Genomic DNA, 15400 nt, shown 5'->3' on the forward strand with positions numbered 1-15400 from the left:
TCTAATTGAGCGTACAAAGTTATGCTTCAATACTCACAACAGAGAGTATCTGTAGTATGTTATTTGCTAAGCATGTGCAGTTCTAGTAGATGCACTTAGTACACTTTATTTGGCTTTTTGCCGATTAAATGTGCTGGAATAAATGCAGAAAGAATGAGCTAAAACAAATGAGCTCAACATGCCAATGACATCATCCCCACAAATGTGCTTTCTCCAGAAAGGTTCAGTACAAAATAAGTCAAACAAAAAATGGCCTTTGATACAGACCTTGTTCTAAAATATTTGCAAATTGTTGAGTGTATATAGCAAAGAATGTTTGCTTGGTGAAGTAAGATCTGACGTTCTATTGAATTTTTTTAGTAACTGTTTGACTGTCAGCCATTACATCACTCATTATCAGAACCATCTGTCTTGTGAATTGACTTTCACTAGATATTTTGACGTGATCTGGTGGCTTCTGTGGTCCATTAACAAACAGCCCTCATCTGTTTAGGCGGTTATGTATCTATACAGCAGTTTGCATTTCAATAAAAAACATCAGAGTGTGATACATCTGACTTGCGAATCAGCCACGTTGGGCTCATTTTCCTGCCCAGTGGCTCTTGTCGAGGAGGAGCGGGAGACTACCTAGCATGACAAGCAGAAATGTGCTCCAGGGAGTGTTGCATTGGGTTTTTATTTTGTTTCTGGCAGCTGACTGTCATACAGAAGAGAGGCAAAACATCACGTAGCATGGCACGGCACAGAAAGCATGTTCACTGCAGGAATTAGGAAGGAGACAGTGGTGTTGACGCAGTCTGCTGGCTAAATCCTAGCCTCCATGAGCAAAGGTGGCAGATTTCAAATCGGATACTTCCAAGGGGTCCCACAACTAGCTAAGCAATGAATTTGAATGCTAATGGATTGATTTTTAGGAGTAGGGGTGTATTTACTAGAACATTTTTGAGTAATACACCTACATTTTTTTTTTTATTTTTTTTTATGAAACACCAAAACTGAAATTGAAGTTTTAATTCATCCAAAAAAAAAAAAAAAATGGTTTTAACTCTTTTGGCTGAAAATGTTTGGTTGCCAAAATTTCAGTGCAACACTAATTTTGAGGAACTAGTCACTGGATTTTGTTGCATAAAATCTTTGAACAATACTCAGTTCCAAATTACAAATATCTGCGTATTACACTTACAATTATTATTAGTTAACACAAAGTCAGATGCAACTAAACAGCAAGAAAAGGGTTTTCTTAAAGTCTTATTGTCAGTAGGCCTTTATGTTCAGTATAAGTATGCTGTTAATGAGCTCTATGAAGGACACCACTTAGCAAACTAAGAGCATCTAAATGATTTGTTTTTTTTTTCCAAGGAAATTAAATCATGAGTATGTCTCAGACTACTTAGCTGTTATTAGTACTGTAACAGTTTTTTAGTGTTAATTGTAGTTGGGTTAGGTGGCTTAGGTTTTATTGTGAAATTGTTGTGTATATATTTGTTGTTTATATATTTGTTGTTTAAATATATTTAAGTATACTTTAAAATTGTAATATATTGTTCAAATTTAAGAATATTTTTTTTTTTTTTTTTTTTATAAAAAAGCCGTTCTTTAATGTCGTTATTGTATCGGTTCAGGCACCGTTTAGGCACCGGTACAGTTTTAAAAGTATCGATTTGGCACCGGTATCGAAAAAAAACCCAAACTATGCCCAACCCTACTCAAAACTAAACAGTGTTTGTAAGTATGTAAGTGTATAATTTTTCTTCATTTTTTTGCATGTACAGCTGAGTGAATGTGAGCCAGTTCGGTCTGCAGTGCATAATTTATCATCCCTAAACTGCCACAAGGCTCCAGAGGCACACATGGTTACCTTAGATACAGCCTTGGCACACACACACTTGACATATGGTGTCAGTCGCTAGAAGACTTTTCTGTCAGTCAGCTCGAGTGCCATACTGATGCCAGCCCTGCTAAAGATGACCTCGGTTTTTTGGGGGGGGTTTTTTGACTGAGAGCTCCCACAATGACATCACATTTCCATTACTCTATAAAACTGACATTTGCTGCACAGTGAAAGCAGAAGTGTCAGTGAGGATGCATACTGTTTTAGAGAGAAGTTTATTTACTGAGACACGGATGGATTTTTTTAAGGGGACATATCATGAAAGAGGTTTTTTCATTATATTATATTTATTATTTTATATTTATTATAAAATAATATAATACAATATATTTAGTGCCTTCAAATTGATTAATCGCATCTAACAAGTTTGTTTACATATTATGTGTGCTTGTGTATATATATATAATGTGTTTATTAAATATACAGGATGTCTGTGTGTTTCTCTCTGTGTGTGTGTGTGCGCGTATATATATATATATATATATACATGTACATACTGTATATACATACATTTATTTATGTAAACACAAACTTTTATGTTAGATGTGATTAATCGATTTGAGAGCATTAATTATATTATATTATCAGGATCATTTATTAGGATTTTTATTTGTGTTATCCTTGCTAACATATTTTAATTACACACACACACAAAAAAAAACATTATGATATAACCCCTTTAAAGGAACTGGAATGATTGTAGGTTTATGAGGGATGGTGACAGATTGATTGTAAGCTGTTATACTATGAAGACATAACCACCTCCACACTGTTGGGAGGGCAGACACGGGTCATCTGCATAGGAGACACAAGGGGGTCTGTATGTCAAGCATCTGTCCCACTGCTCTCATGGATTAGCACACTAAATATATCAACTTTCACTGGCCACATTATGCAAAAACATCAGTGTTTGTAGCTGATAGACAGGGAGGAAGAGACAAGAAGTATCTATTGTGGTGCGTTAACACGGCATGCAACTGCGTTATGACCCAGTAAAGTGCAATTAGAATCTTTTCGATGAAGATAAAAGCAGTATCCTCTCTGACACAACAAGACGCATATGAGCTCCCTTTGGAGCATTTTGTAGATGGTTTAATGTGTTTGCTTCCTGTGCTCTTGCAGTTCAGTGTAGTGAGTTATCTGCTCTGGGACGGACGAGAGAGAGAGAGAGAGAGAATTTGGGTAAAAGAGACCGTTAACTGACTTTCTGTGGTGCTGATTATCTGGGTCAGTGGTAGTCTTTACTCATTCTGACCCGGCTCTTGTAATTAAGACAGTGAAGAACAACACTGAGTGCTCTTAGCAACAGCACATTTTGTTATATAAAGCAATGTTTAAGGATTCCCAGAATGATCTGTTCGACATCTGTGCAGGTGACCATGTAATCCTAAAAGACACAGCCATTGATTCTAGAGTTTGATGCTTTCATGAAGGGTTTTGTTTTGGTTAGATGTTTTTATCCTATACTGTCCATCACCTTCAGTGTTTGTGTTCCCATGATTTAGATTAATAAAGACTTGTGACTTTATTAGTGATGCAAGTATCACTATGACTGTTGATCTCTGCTTATGAACAAACTCCAAACCCCAAGTATTAAACATCATCGCATTGATCGTCCTACTTGTTTGTGGTACCAACGCAAATGAAACCTCAAATAGTACAATTTTGAGGAAATTGGAAGGAGAGGGAACACACTTATGATTTGTGGAGAAAAAAAAATCTCCATATCTACAGCCCAAAATATCATAGATATCATAAAGCCAACATTCTACTTCCCAGAACACTCTAGCAACCACTTAACAACAATCTATACAGCAACTGCTCAGGAAACGCTAAAACTATTCAGAACACCTTAGCAACTACTTAGCAACACTCAAGCAACTCCCCAGGACACACTAACACCGTGTCTACACCGAATGTAACAGCTTGAGGCTGTCTACACTAAACACGACAAAGCGACCATTGTAAATCCATTTGTTCTTCATGTCAGAAGTTGCGAGAGTGCTTGGAAGTATGTCAGAAATAGAACGGGGCATCAATTTGTTGTCGCAGCACACCGCACCACATCCAGTGTAGACCGCATCACTGACAGCATTGTCGCACCGTTCGCGTCTGGTGTAGACACAGTGTAAAACTACTCAGAACACCTTAGTAACACCCTAGAAACAACCAAGAAGACCGTAGCAACTTTTTGGCAACACCCTAGCAATCACCCCAAACACCCTAGCAATCACTTAACTATAGCAGTCATCCAGAACATGCTGAAACAAGAAATCCAAACAGTGACTATTTTTTTATTAGTAAAAACTGTAATTTCAGTAATAATAATTTTCTTTGTTTTTTAGGATTAAACTTTGTAGATCATTTCGTACATACTACCCCAAGCAATATTACTGTACATTTTTTGTTCATTTTTACAGTAAAAATGCGACAGTAAAAACCTGTTATGTGGTTGACTGTAAGTCTTACCATATACTGTATTTATGGTAAAAAAAAACAGAAGTCCCTGCGTGACATCACGCGATTATTTGATTTATTTTAATAATATTAGTATTTATTGCATTATTTTAGTGTCGTGTGTTACCCTGGTGTTTTGTTCTTGTGTTTATGACCCTGTGCACCATGAATATTGGCCATACTTTCTGGACAGGGGATTTTTTTTTTTATGTCACACATATAATAAAGATAAAAATGTAAATTATTCTTGGCCCCTTGTGCAGAGACCCTCCTCTCCCTCCGCAACGGTGTTTTAGATAAGAGCTGGCAGTGAACTATAACTGTTCAAAAGCGTGCCAGGGGATTCACACGAGAGATGGTTAGTTCTGTCCTCTGCATCTCGATGATCTTAGCTTGGCCATGAAGCGACACAGAGTCAAACCGATAAACCCGGATGAGGCCATTGACCACAGGCTGCTCTATATCCTCACCTTTTTAATGCTTTTGTACGTAACAGTCAAGGTCTAATATAAACCACTATTTATGGCTTGTTCTTTTGCCAGGTATCTAAAGGCCCTTAGAGAGTGTCCTGTTTTCACAGAGGATAATGCATCCCTCATGTCAATTATATGCTACTATTCTGTACAATAGTAGAGTAAAATACTCAAGAGTTTATCTTAGCCTATTAGAGCACAAATAGACCTTTCAGTGTACTTTCAGAAACACAAGAGAGTACATAATGACCAAACTTTCATCTTTGGATGAGCTGTTCCTTCAAGACTAAAATTTTACCTAAAATATACTAATTTAGAACGTTTTTATGATTTATCTATCTCAGGCCTGATGAAGAAAAAGCTGACTGGTTGCTCATGCATAGCTGTTTGTTTACTCTAAGAGCTTTTAACAGCTTCTGTCAGATCTAAAATAAAGTTCACGGTTGTGTTTACGCTCTTTGAGGCTATATAACATTTCCTCACAAGCTTATTTAGTTTCTCAAATACTGCGTGTTTATTGGAGTTATCAATGAGCTAAGGACTAATGTAAAAACTCTCCAAATGCATTTTTTTTTTTACTCTGGATGCTTCATTTTGAGGGTGAAGCAAGGTCCCCATGTTTCACAGCTGCGTACGTCTAGACTTTTTTTTCTATATTCCAAAAATGTAAGCTGTTTTCCTCAAACTTAGAGGTTCTCATCATGCTGAAATGCAGCATGAATAGATACATTTGATCCTGTTGACTTAGTTTGTGATGGTTTTCCCCCCCAAACATATTAAATAAGAACCGTTGTTTTTGCTGTTTGAAATATCACATATTTCAGTAACAGAAATGGCGTCCCAGGATGTTTACTGGAGGGCTTAATGTTACTGTGCTTGGTTTAGTCTGTAGTCTGTGTTTGAAAATATTGGGTTTTCTACAGGCAAGCTTTGAAAAGAGGGAAGAGAAAGACTTCTTTAAATGAGAAATACAAATTTTGTTGATGTAAAAAAAAAAAAAACATGCCAGGTTAAAGTTGTCATGAAATGAAAGTTCACCCTATGTATTTGCTAAATGCATGCTATAGATCTTATTGTGAACAGTTAATCTCTTGGATGTTTGTTTTGGATACCCAGAAGGGAAGCGATTGAAGTCTGTCTGATTTAAGGTATTCAAACAATCCAGGCACGTCACGGCAGTAAGAGTGGCACCCACTGTGACCCCGTCACACATTTAGAGACAGAAAAAGGTCAGGAAGATCAGGGGGAGAGGCTCCGACATGGCAGGGGGTTTGAGAGGCTCTGACAAAGGATTTGAGGAGCTGTACGTTTGTGTGTCATTCCAGACTGAGGGAAGACAGTGGAATGTAAGAGCTGGGATCACAAGGCAAAGCCCATGTCTCCTGAGCTCTGATTGGTCGATGTGTGGTTGGAATGCATAAAAATGAGAGAGCTGGAATGTTTCTACAAATACCATCTCTTAGTTTTTGTCTGGGGTTCTGATGTTGCTAATAAGCATCTCATCTGTGTAAAATACCATTTCACTTTGGATACGTTCACACCACCGTTGAATGTGGCCCATTTTTTCTTTTATATATTTTTTTTATGTATGCTGTATGAATCAGACATTTTTAAGTCCTAACAGTGGCACTTAGTAATTCAGCAGTTATTCAGAATATTTTCAATGTTTTTCTTCTTCCTTTAATTCAGTGAAACTGAACTGAAAAGTTTTATATTTATGTTCTTATGCGAGGTCCATCATCTCGGATAACCCTCAATTCAAACATTGTACTGTATGTCTATCTGATTCAATCTGTCAATCAGTAATTTCAGAATGAATAGGATTTTTTACATCAGTCTACCTGGACATAATATTAGGCTTGATTTACTTCTAAAATAAGTTATGAATTTCACTTTATGAAGGATTACACAAAAAAGTGCAAAAGTATATTTATAAAATATATTTAGATTATACAATAAATTATATTTATAATATAAAATGTTTGTTTGTTTATTTTTTTTTAATGTATTATTATTATTATTATTATGAACGTTTTATTAGATGTACATTATTGATATACTACACTGGCTTTGAATAATGGCAGAAAGTGATACTAAAAGTTATTAGACAATAAAGAGCAATGAATGAGAGAGATTTTAGAAAGAAAGTTCAGAGCTTTTATAATTTGATACATTAAGAAAATATGATATTATATTATTGAAATTTGAACGTCATGCCAATGTAGGGTGATCATTAAAAGGTCCTTTGAAAAACTTTTTTTTTTTTTTCTAAACTGGATTTAAGTAGAAAATCCACTTTGGCTTGCAATGTGAATGTAACCTTTGCCGTTTTCCCCAAATGGACACACACCTGAGTGAGAACTTTGCCTTCAAGACACACGTTTACCAAAAAACTCATAGCATACCCGGGAGATGTGTAAACAGAGGGCTGCGTCTGTTCATTGCTGTCATCTGGAAAGTATGAAGCGCTTAACGGTTATCCTACAAACCGGTACAGTGGAAACAGTCTATATTTTTCCATCTGGGTTTCAGCATGCAGTGAATGGTAATTTTCACACTACCGGTATTTCTCCATCTGAGAGAACATCTGACCAGCACCCACACGAGCCATGTTGTTTAGTGAGCACTGACCCCTGAGTGGGTTTCAATGAATGCCGTTTAAACTTGTGACTGCGTTTGTTTTAAAGCCTTGATAGATAAAACAAGCCATCCACTTCAGTGAACCTCTGTGAACATTGATTCACATCTTCATTAGCAGCCACCGGCACAGATGTAGTGCGGTTGCTTTATGTACCTACCGGCACACACTTTGAGAAAGCAGACCAGAGAGTGTATGTGTGTGTGTTGGAGGCGGAGGGACTAGGGGCTTTATTTGTTCATCTGTCTCAGCGTGTGTGTGAGTTCTGGAGAGCTACTCAATGAGAATACATCTGAGAGAACCACAGGACTCGAACTAGTGTGCGACTTTTAACACGTCACAATGAGGGTGAGTGAGTGGTTTTCATTGCATTCTTTTATCAAGGTTAGTTTTATTTTGGATATAAAAGTGTATTTAAGTCTAAATGTACCATTAAAACTAGTGTTTGATTACCAATAGTGTACTTTTAAACATATTAAACTGGCATATTCAGTCAGTGTGCATATTCAGTAGTCTGTTGTTATTCAGTCAAATGTGTTATGTGACCAGGGCTTAAACAAATTCCTTCATGTGTTGAATTTGTGCTCCTTTACAGCACAATTAAACAGGATATTGCTTTAGAAGTGTTCAGGTAGCCCCAGTTTTGATTGGAAACACTCATGAAGCTTGGCTATAAACTCTGGGATCAGAGGCTTAGCAGGCCTGTATGGAAACAGATCAAATGATTATATTCCCTCCTACGGTTCCTTCAGCCTCTGTGTGTTTCAGAGCGCTTTTAAAACTCAGGGTGTGCCACCATGATCTTAAACTATTTCCTTCCCCTGGGGGTCCTGCTAATGATGACAACTACAGAGGACCCTTTAAACTCATAAATGAGTGTTGTGCATGTTGGGGTCTGCTGTAGTCCTGGTCTAAACTGGGAATAAACGTCTCTTTTAGAAGTGAGAGCCTCTGTGTTCAAATATCTCTAAAATTGGTGATGTTGCTCTTGGCTTTAGTGGAGTGGCGTGAAGTGGAGATAATTAGCTGTTATTGTATACAGCAATTACTGGTGCAAATTGTAGTTGACGAGAAGTTTTCTGTGATATCACCCCTTCGGTATTAGAAGGGTCTCTGGGATGTTACAGAGCGCGGAAGCCTGAGGAATGAAAGCTTTTCGTAATTCAGACGTGTAATTTTCTAGAGGAGACAGCCCTGTCAGGTGAAGACATGTTGATGTTATTCTGATAAGTGATTGAAAGTTCTCCTGTGTGAGGAGCTGTGGATTTTTAAAGCAATTCATGTCACAGTTGATCAGTTTCAATGGTCTCTCTGAGCCTAATTTAAACCAAAACACGATGGCTAAAAAATTTATATTCAATCATGTGTCCACACAGCTCTGGAAAAAAAATGAAGAGACCAAAATTAGCAGTTTATATGTGTCTGTTTGAGTCAAATGAACAAAGCCAGGAGTGGCATAAAGTCGCCCAACAGCAATGTGACCGACTGATGGGGGGAGCATGCTAAGATGCATGAAAGCTGTGATTTTAAATCAGGATTATTTCACCAAATATTGATTTCTGAACTCTTCCTAGGTTAAAACAGTATTTTGTTGTTTAAAAATGAATATGTACTTGTTTTCTTTGCATTATTTTGAGGTCTGAAAACATGGGATCTTTTTTCGTTATTTTGACTAGTTGTCTAATGCTCTAAATGACAATATTTTTATTTGAAATTTGGAGGAAATGTTGTCAGTAGTTTGTAGATGTCAAAAATGTTCATTTTACTCAAAAAAATACATATAAATAATAAATCCAGAGCAACTGCTGATTTGGCAGTGGTCTCTTAATTTTTTCCAGAGCTGTACTTTTGACTTTTGCATACTACTGTACATATATTTATTATATATATATATACACACACACATATATATATATATATATATATATATATATATATATGCACACATTGAATATACATATACAAATATAATTTTACTTAAAGCTGCAGTCCATAACTTTTTTTGTGTTCAAAATTAAAAAGAATTATATAATGAGCGAGCACATCATGAATCCATTTTCCAAACCGTGTTTTTGTCTTATCCTGAATCACTACGGTTCACCTATAATAAGTGTTTATATTCTAACTATTTTAGACTGGTTCGGGTTGCACTACTGCAGAGTAGCCCAGTACCTGCGTGACTCGTCATAGACATAAACAGCGAGAAGTAGCTCCGGCTACAATGTGTTTCCCCAATGCAGTTCTGTTTATTAACTGGTAAAGCGACAAAAGTTACGGACTGCAGCTTTAAGTAGCATTGATGGGAAAGAGCCATGGGAACAGTCTGGACTGATTCTCTGCCATGTTCCTCCTCTCAGTGTGATCTTGGAGATTTAGTGGGCTGATGATTACAGGTTGGGCTAATTAAGGGTTTGGAGAATACTCATCACAGTGCTCCACAAATCACACTGAGCTCATCGAGTCTCTAGAGCACATCAAAGAGAGCACACACAACCTGCTGGAATACCAGCCTTCCTCTTTTTGTTTATCTTCCTTTTCTAGTGTAGATTTAAACATGTGCAATTATATTACCTCCTGCAGCAGGGTTTTTCTAGCTGGGGGTTTGTGATGGAGCGGCTCTCAAGACATTGAGATTTCATGAAAATTAAATGTCTTTTTAAATGTACACTTAGTCTCTTATACTCAATAAGGCTGCATTTATTTGATCAAAAATACAGTACAAACCAATAATATTGTGAAATAGTACTGGAAATTAAAATAGCTATTCCTATAATTCCTATTTATTTTTTTATGGAACCCTTGATAGTTTTTTCAGGATTTTATAATTAATATAAAGTTATTTGTTGGAAATAGATTTATTTGAATTAGTAGTCTTTTGTAACATTATAAAGGTCTTTACTGTCATATTTGATCAATTGAATGCACCCTTGCTTAATAAAAATATTATTTTATTTCCCCCAAAAAACGTACCCTAAACTTTTGTACGGTATTGTATAAAATTAAAACAATAAAAACATAATCTGCAAACACATGAAGATGTACAATTCAAGATATTTATATGCTGATTAGCATTGCAAACAAATATTTATTTAGTAATTTAATAATTTAAGTCAATATAATATACATTTTATAGGCAGCCAAGTATTCACATATTCATTGTCACCCATGCAATCATTCATTGAAATTGAATGATTTCAAAAACATGCAAATTTCTCAGCGCTAACTGGTCGCACAGTAATAATATGCTGCAATTGCATTAATAAGTTGTATTTATAGGATCTAAACAGCATTTTTACATGCCTTATAGTTATAACCACACAAAACATTACAGCAAACCTGGCAAGCATTTATAGATATTAACATATCCTGAAAACGTGAAAAGTTTATTCTTTCCATTTGAGTGCCATACAGACTGTTACTCGGTCTAGAGCAAATGTCATGTAATGGTCAAAGGTCACACTGAGAATGTGTCTTTGAGGTGGGCTCGACTGGCTTAAAAGGGCAGCTGTTACCACATTCAGACCCCCCAGGCTGACACGACGTGAGTTCTGTGTAGTTGCATAGTTGTTTCCGTGTCTGCTGTAAGTGAGGGCCTGTTCTAACAAGCGCATTGCTCTGAGTGTTTGTATGTGCTGAAAACAGGGCCGCGTCCTCTCGCTTGAAGACAGGGCATGATAAGAGTCACTCCAGACAGTGGCGCTTCTGTTTATTTCCTCTCCTCTCTCTTCAGATTGGCATCAGTTGGATGCTGAGTGCCAGAGGCTGGCGCAGAGGAAATTAGATAACGTGAGGGCAATTTTTGCCACCCCTGACTCATCTTATGTTGCTCTCTCTGTTATGTTTTAGGAACGGCAGCGGCTGGAGACAATCTTGAACCTATGCGCCGAGTATAACAAGGGTGACGGGCCGGCGGGAGATCTGGGCAGGATGGGCGTCTCTGGGCTTGGCTCGAGGGAGGGGCTTAACAGACGTCCTTCCATGGACAGTGTGAGCAGCGCTTCGCTGAGGGTGGCGCAGAGACATCGTGAAAGCCAAGAGGAGAACCTGAAGGAGGACAGCAGTAGCACTGAGAGTGCGCAGCAGGACCGACGGACCCTACCAGTTCTGCTAAATGGGCAAAATGGACAGGTCGGACTCTTTTTCCTTATTTATATCAGAACAGTTCACGTTTTATTGTGTCATTGTATGCGTTTTTACCATTAGCAAAGTTTGTATCTACCTTTTAATCAATTCGACAATATTAATACTTATAATTGTATTATTAAACCACCATTTAAAAGTTTGGTGTCAGTAAGATTTTTTTGAGGAAATCTATACTTATAGTAAAGTTACTGTAAAGACTTTTAGATTAATAAAAAAAGTTATAAAACTCTTTTGTAACAATCAAAGAATCCTGAAAAATATATATCATGATTTCCACAAAAACATTTAGATTTACTAACATTTAGATTTAAAAACATTTAGATTTAAAAAACCACAGATTTACTAAACAGGGCATATTAGTGTGAGAGCGCAAGTCCAAAAAAGCGCAGATGGGAGTGGAAAGTTCTGTGCGTGATCTACTGATGACGCTCAAATTAAAGAACAGACACAGCCGGATCATTTTCATAATGGGCAACACAATCTCAAATTAGTGTCTGGTTTAAGACATGCGTTTTGGGAAGTAAATATAATAAAGGCACAAATACCAGTAAATTGATGATATTGTTAGTAAATCTGGCCTTTAATTTAAAATATATTTAAATAGAAAACAGTTATTTTAAATTGTAATAATATTTCACAATATTTCACTGTAATTTTGATCAAATAAACACAGCCTTGATGAGCATAAGAGACTTCTTTTAAAAACATAAACAATTCTTACTGACCCCAAACTGAATGATAGTGTACATAAACAGTAAATCACATAAACTGAGTGTGATGTGTATTTAGGCAGAGGACTCTCTGGGATCGGGCAGCATTGGCCGTCTGGAACTGGGGTACCTGGAGGAGGAGCGGGTTCGAGTGCTGGCAAAGGTAGATGAACTCAAAGGTCGAATCACAGAACTGGAGCAGCAACTTCAGGAGTCCAAACAGGAGGTGAGCCGTTCTCATAAACATTTCTGTATAGCTGGTTAAATACACTGAAGAATATACAGGAAGTCCTTTCCTAATTATAGTGGATAAGAGCAGCAGGAAGTGATGCGTGGTGGAACAGAGAATGTCAGATGGATCTCTAGGGTGTGTTAATGTGGACTTTGTGAGAATTGCTGTGTCTGACGTGTTGATCTGGACAGGCGGAGATGGAGAGAGCTCTGCTGCAGGGAGAGAGACAGGCCGAGCTGGAGCAAATCGAGGCCGAGACTGAGATTATCAACCAGCTGCAGCGCAAACTCAGCGAACTGGAGAACACCATCCAGAGAGAGAAAGACAAGGTAGGACACTCACACCACATACAAGCACACAGAATGTAATTGTTCAACATTCAGACACACATTCCATAATAGGACATATACCTTGCTGAAAAATCCAGCATAAACCAGCTTGAATTCCATGTTGTTCCAGGCTGGTATAGAGCTGGTCTAGCTATCATCAGCACTCCTGCTTCCCATGCTTGTAAACAGCAAACTAGCAACCAGCATACTATTTTGTTCCCAGCAGGCAAAACATAAACCTTAAGCTGGTGACCAGCAATGCTATATTTTTCAGCAGGATATACATTCATTTGTCATTTAGATTTAAAGGTGCGGTCATATTTATCATTGTTCTGCAAATTTTCCAGTAATAACAATCGGAATCTACGCAATCGTGAATTTCGTGTGATGCCGAAAAATGGCAGATTTTGCAATGGGTTTAGTTTGTCACATGAATTCACTGTGATGACCAACAGAGAGCTGCTTGAGCTGATTCCTTAATGAGTGGTGCTTCATGCATCTACACTACTGACAATAGACAATTGACCTTGTTTTGCCCACGTAATTTGTGACCGCACCTTAATTGTGAAGTGAAGAGTTTCAAATCCCTGTCTGGACTGTGTTTTTGTTTTATACTGTTGAGCCTCTCTGGACTGAACAGCCCTTTCTGGTCTCTGACATTCCTTAAAGGCATGCCATTCAGCCGGATGGCCACTCAAGGCCCATTCTGGTCTCGATTGCCATCCCAAGGTAAAAAACAAAAAAAAACAAAGCGCGACATTGCCCATCCAAACTAGCCAAACCTCTTCCCATTATATCTGGTCATTCTACATTCTACAATAGAGGATCTGAAGATGATAGTCACATTTAAATGCAGTTCACTGGTTTAGTTTGGGCAGAAAACCAAGGTACTGTTTGGTAATCAAGCATTCATTCACAAGAGGTATTGTCTTTTTCCTCTCCTTTTGTGGTGGTTCTCATCAGGTCCTCTACAAAGCTTGGCAACACTAACAAGCCTTCATTAACCTCTAATCTCCTCACTGCTTTTTTTCTGCACTCACAGTCTCTCCGTTTCTAGTGCTCGCCCCCTCGAGTTCAAAACTGTTTAGCTTAGCGCAAACTCAGGCTTTGGGATTAGCGCACTGGCTTTGAGGGACAATAGCTCCAGTGGTGCGAGACTCGGTGACTGACAATGTTTGTCTTTTAGAAAGCCTTTTCCTGCATGCTGTTTTGGAAATCCAGCCTTTATTTCTTCCATTCATCTTGTTCTGGGTTTCTCTGGGTATTTTAGTATTTTTCGATTCTGCCAAGTATTAGGCTCTTGGAGAAATGCTTAAAGTGATAGTTCACCCAAAAATGTTTAATTCAGTCAATATGACTTTTGTATGACTTTCTTTCTGTGGAACGCAAAAGGAAATTTTGAACACAGTTCTTTTTGTTATTTTCCATGCAATTACAGTGAATGGGGACCGAAGCTCAAGTTTTAAAAAAAGGTATATCCCAAGTAATATGATCTATGGTTTGTTTGACAGACAGACAGACAGGCCAAAATTTAATTTCTAATTTAGAGTTGTAAGTTGTTATTAGAGCTGATTCAGGCTAATCTTTGAATGAATCATTCTAAACAGTTTTTTGAACCAAATTAACCTGTTAAAAAATTCTCCTTTTGTGTTCCACAGAAGGGGAAAAAAGCTCAAATGGTTTTGAAATGACATGAGGGCGAGCAAACAATTTCCATTATTGGGTGAACTAAGAATTATTCTTGATATAAAAAGATAAAGAGTTTATTCAAAGACTCTGCATCAATCTGGATTGGTCCATTGTCCATTCAGGCCTTGATTGATTGATACATTTGTTTGCTTTGAACCCATTTCTCCTCATGGGGATGGCTGCCACCAAGCTCATGTTACCAGTCACTGACCGGCTGTAATTTGTACTAGATTGATCTTGACCGCAATCGATCTGTGCAGTGTTTGTGCAAACATGGATAATTCCCCTATAAACCTTGGAAATGGCTTTTCTTTAAACAGAATGTTGTTCTGTCTGTGCTTTGATATATTGATTTTTTTAACGTGCTTTAATTGTGATCATATTGGTCTGGAAGAGAGCACAATGCATGAATTCAATGTGCATTAGAGTAGCGCATATGTAGACATGGAACTATCTCAGGACTAACTTTAAAAAAAAAAATATATATATATATATATCTGAAGCATCAAGTATGATGCTATTGCAAATCTTTCTTTTTATGATAAAAGAAAGAAAAAAAGCCAACTTCAAACTAGCCAGCTATTTCCTGCCCTCTGGTATGGTATAATATCATCTAAACAGCACATACCAGCAGAAATTCATTACATCTGAAATCTTTGATCAAGAAATGCCTGAGAACAGAAGTCTGTTTGGCCCTGTAGACGGCCTAAAGTCCAGTGTCATGTAGTTCATAGTGTTTTATAAGGCTTAGTGTTCATCCTTTCTGGCTCCACCCACTCTGTTGTGACCTCTAACCTCGGACGCTTCTGCATGGCGTGGATTTGAGCTGTGTTCTCTT

At 37.5% G+C, this 15400-nt stretch overlaps 2 protein-coding genes across 25 annotated transcripts in view; one reads left to right on the forward strand and one right to left on the reverse strand.

The window, feature by feature from the left end:
- phldb1b (pleckstrin homology-like domain, family B, member 1b) overlaps window positions 1-15400 on the forward strand; it is an 83574-nt gene that overhangs the window by 40646 nt on the left and 27528 nt on the right. For 17 of the 24 annotated variants that reach the window (XM_056243217.1, XM_056243222.1, XM_056243215.1 and 14 more), the window contains 4 exons: window positions 11306-11587; window positions 12392-12538; window positions 12736-12873; window positions 13543-13602. In XM_056243217.1, coding sequence (XP_056099192.1) covers window positions 11306-11587; window positions 12392-12538; window positions 12736-12873; window positions 13543-13602 — 627 coding nt within the window. The remainder of the gene's footprint in view (window positions 1-11305; window positions 11588-12391; window positions 12539-12735; window positions 12874-13542; window positions 13603-15400) is intronic. The other 7 variants (XM_056243228.1, XM_056243221.1, XM_056243237.1 and 4 more) reach the window with 1 other exon arrangement.
- Window positions 1-15400, reverse strand: part of LOC130077858 (alpha-2-macroglobulin-like protein 1) — a 73938-nt gene that overhangs the window by 5525 nt on the left and 53013 nt on the right. The window lies entirely within an intron of this gene.

Source organism: Rhinichthys klamathensis, unplaced genomic scaffold, assembly GCF_029890125.1.
Source record: "Rhinichthys klamathensis goyatoka isolate OS25496 unplaced genomic scaffold, OSU_Roscu_1.1 h1tg000781l_1, whole genome shotgun sequence".
NCBI classification, from domain to species: domain Eukaryota; kingdom Metazoa; phylum Chordata; class Actinopteri; order Cypriniformes; family Leuciscidae; genus Rhinichthys; species Rhinichthys klamathensis.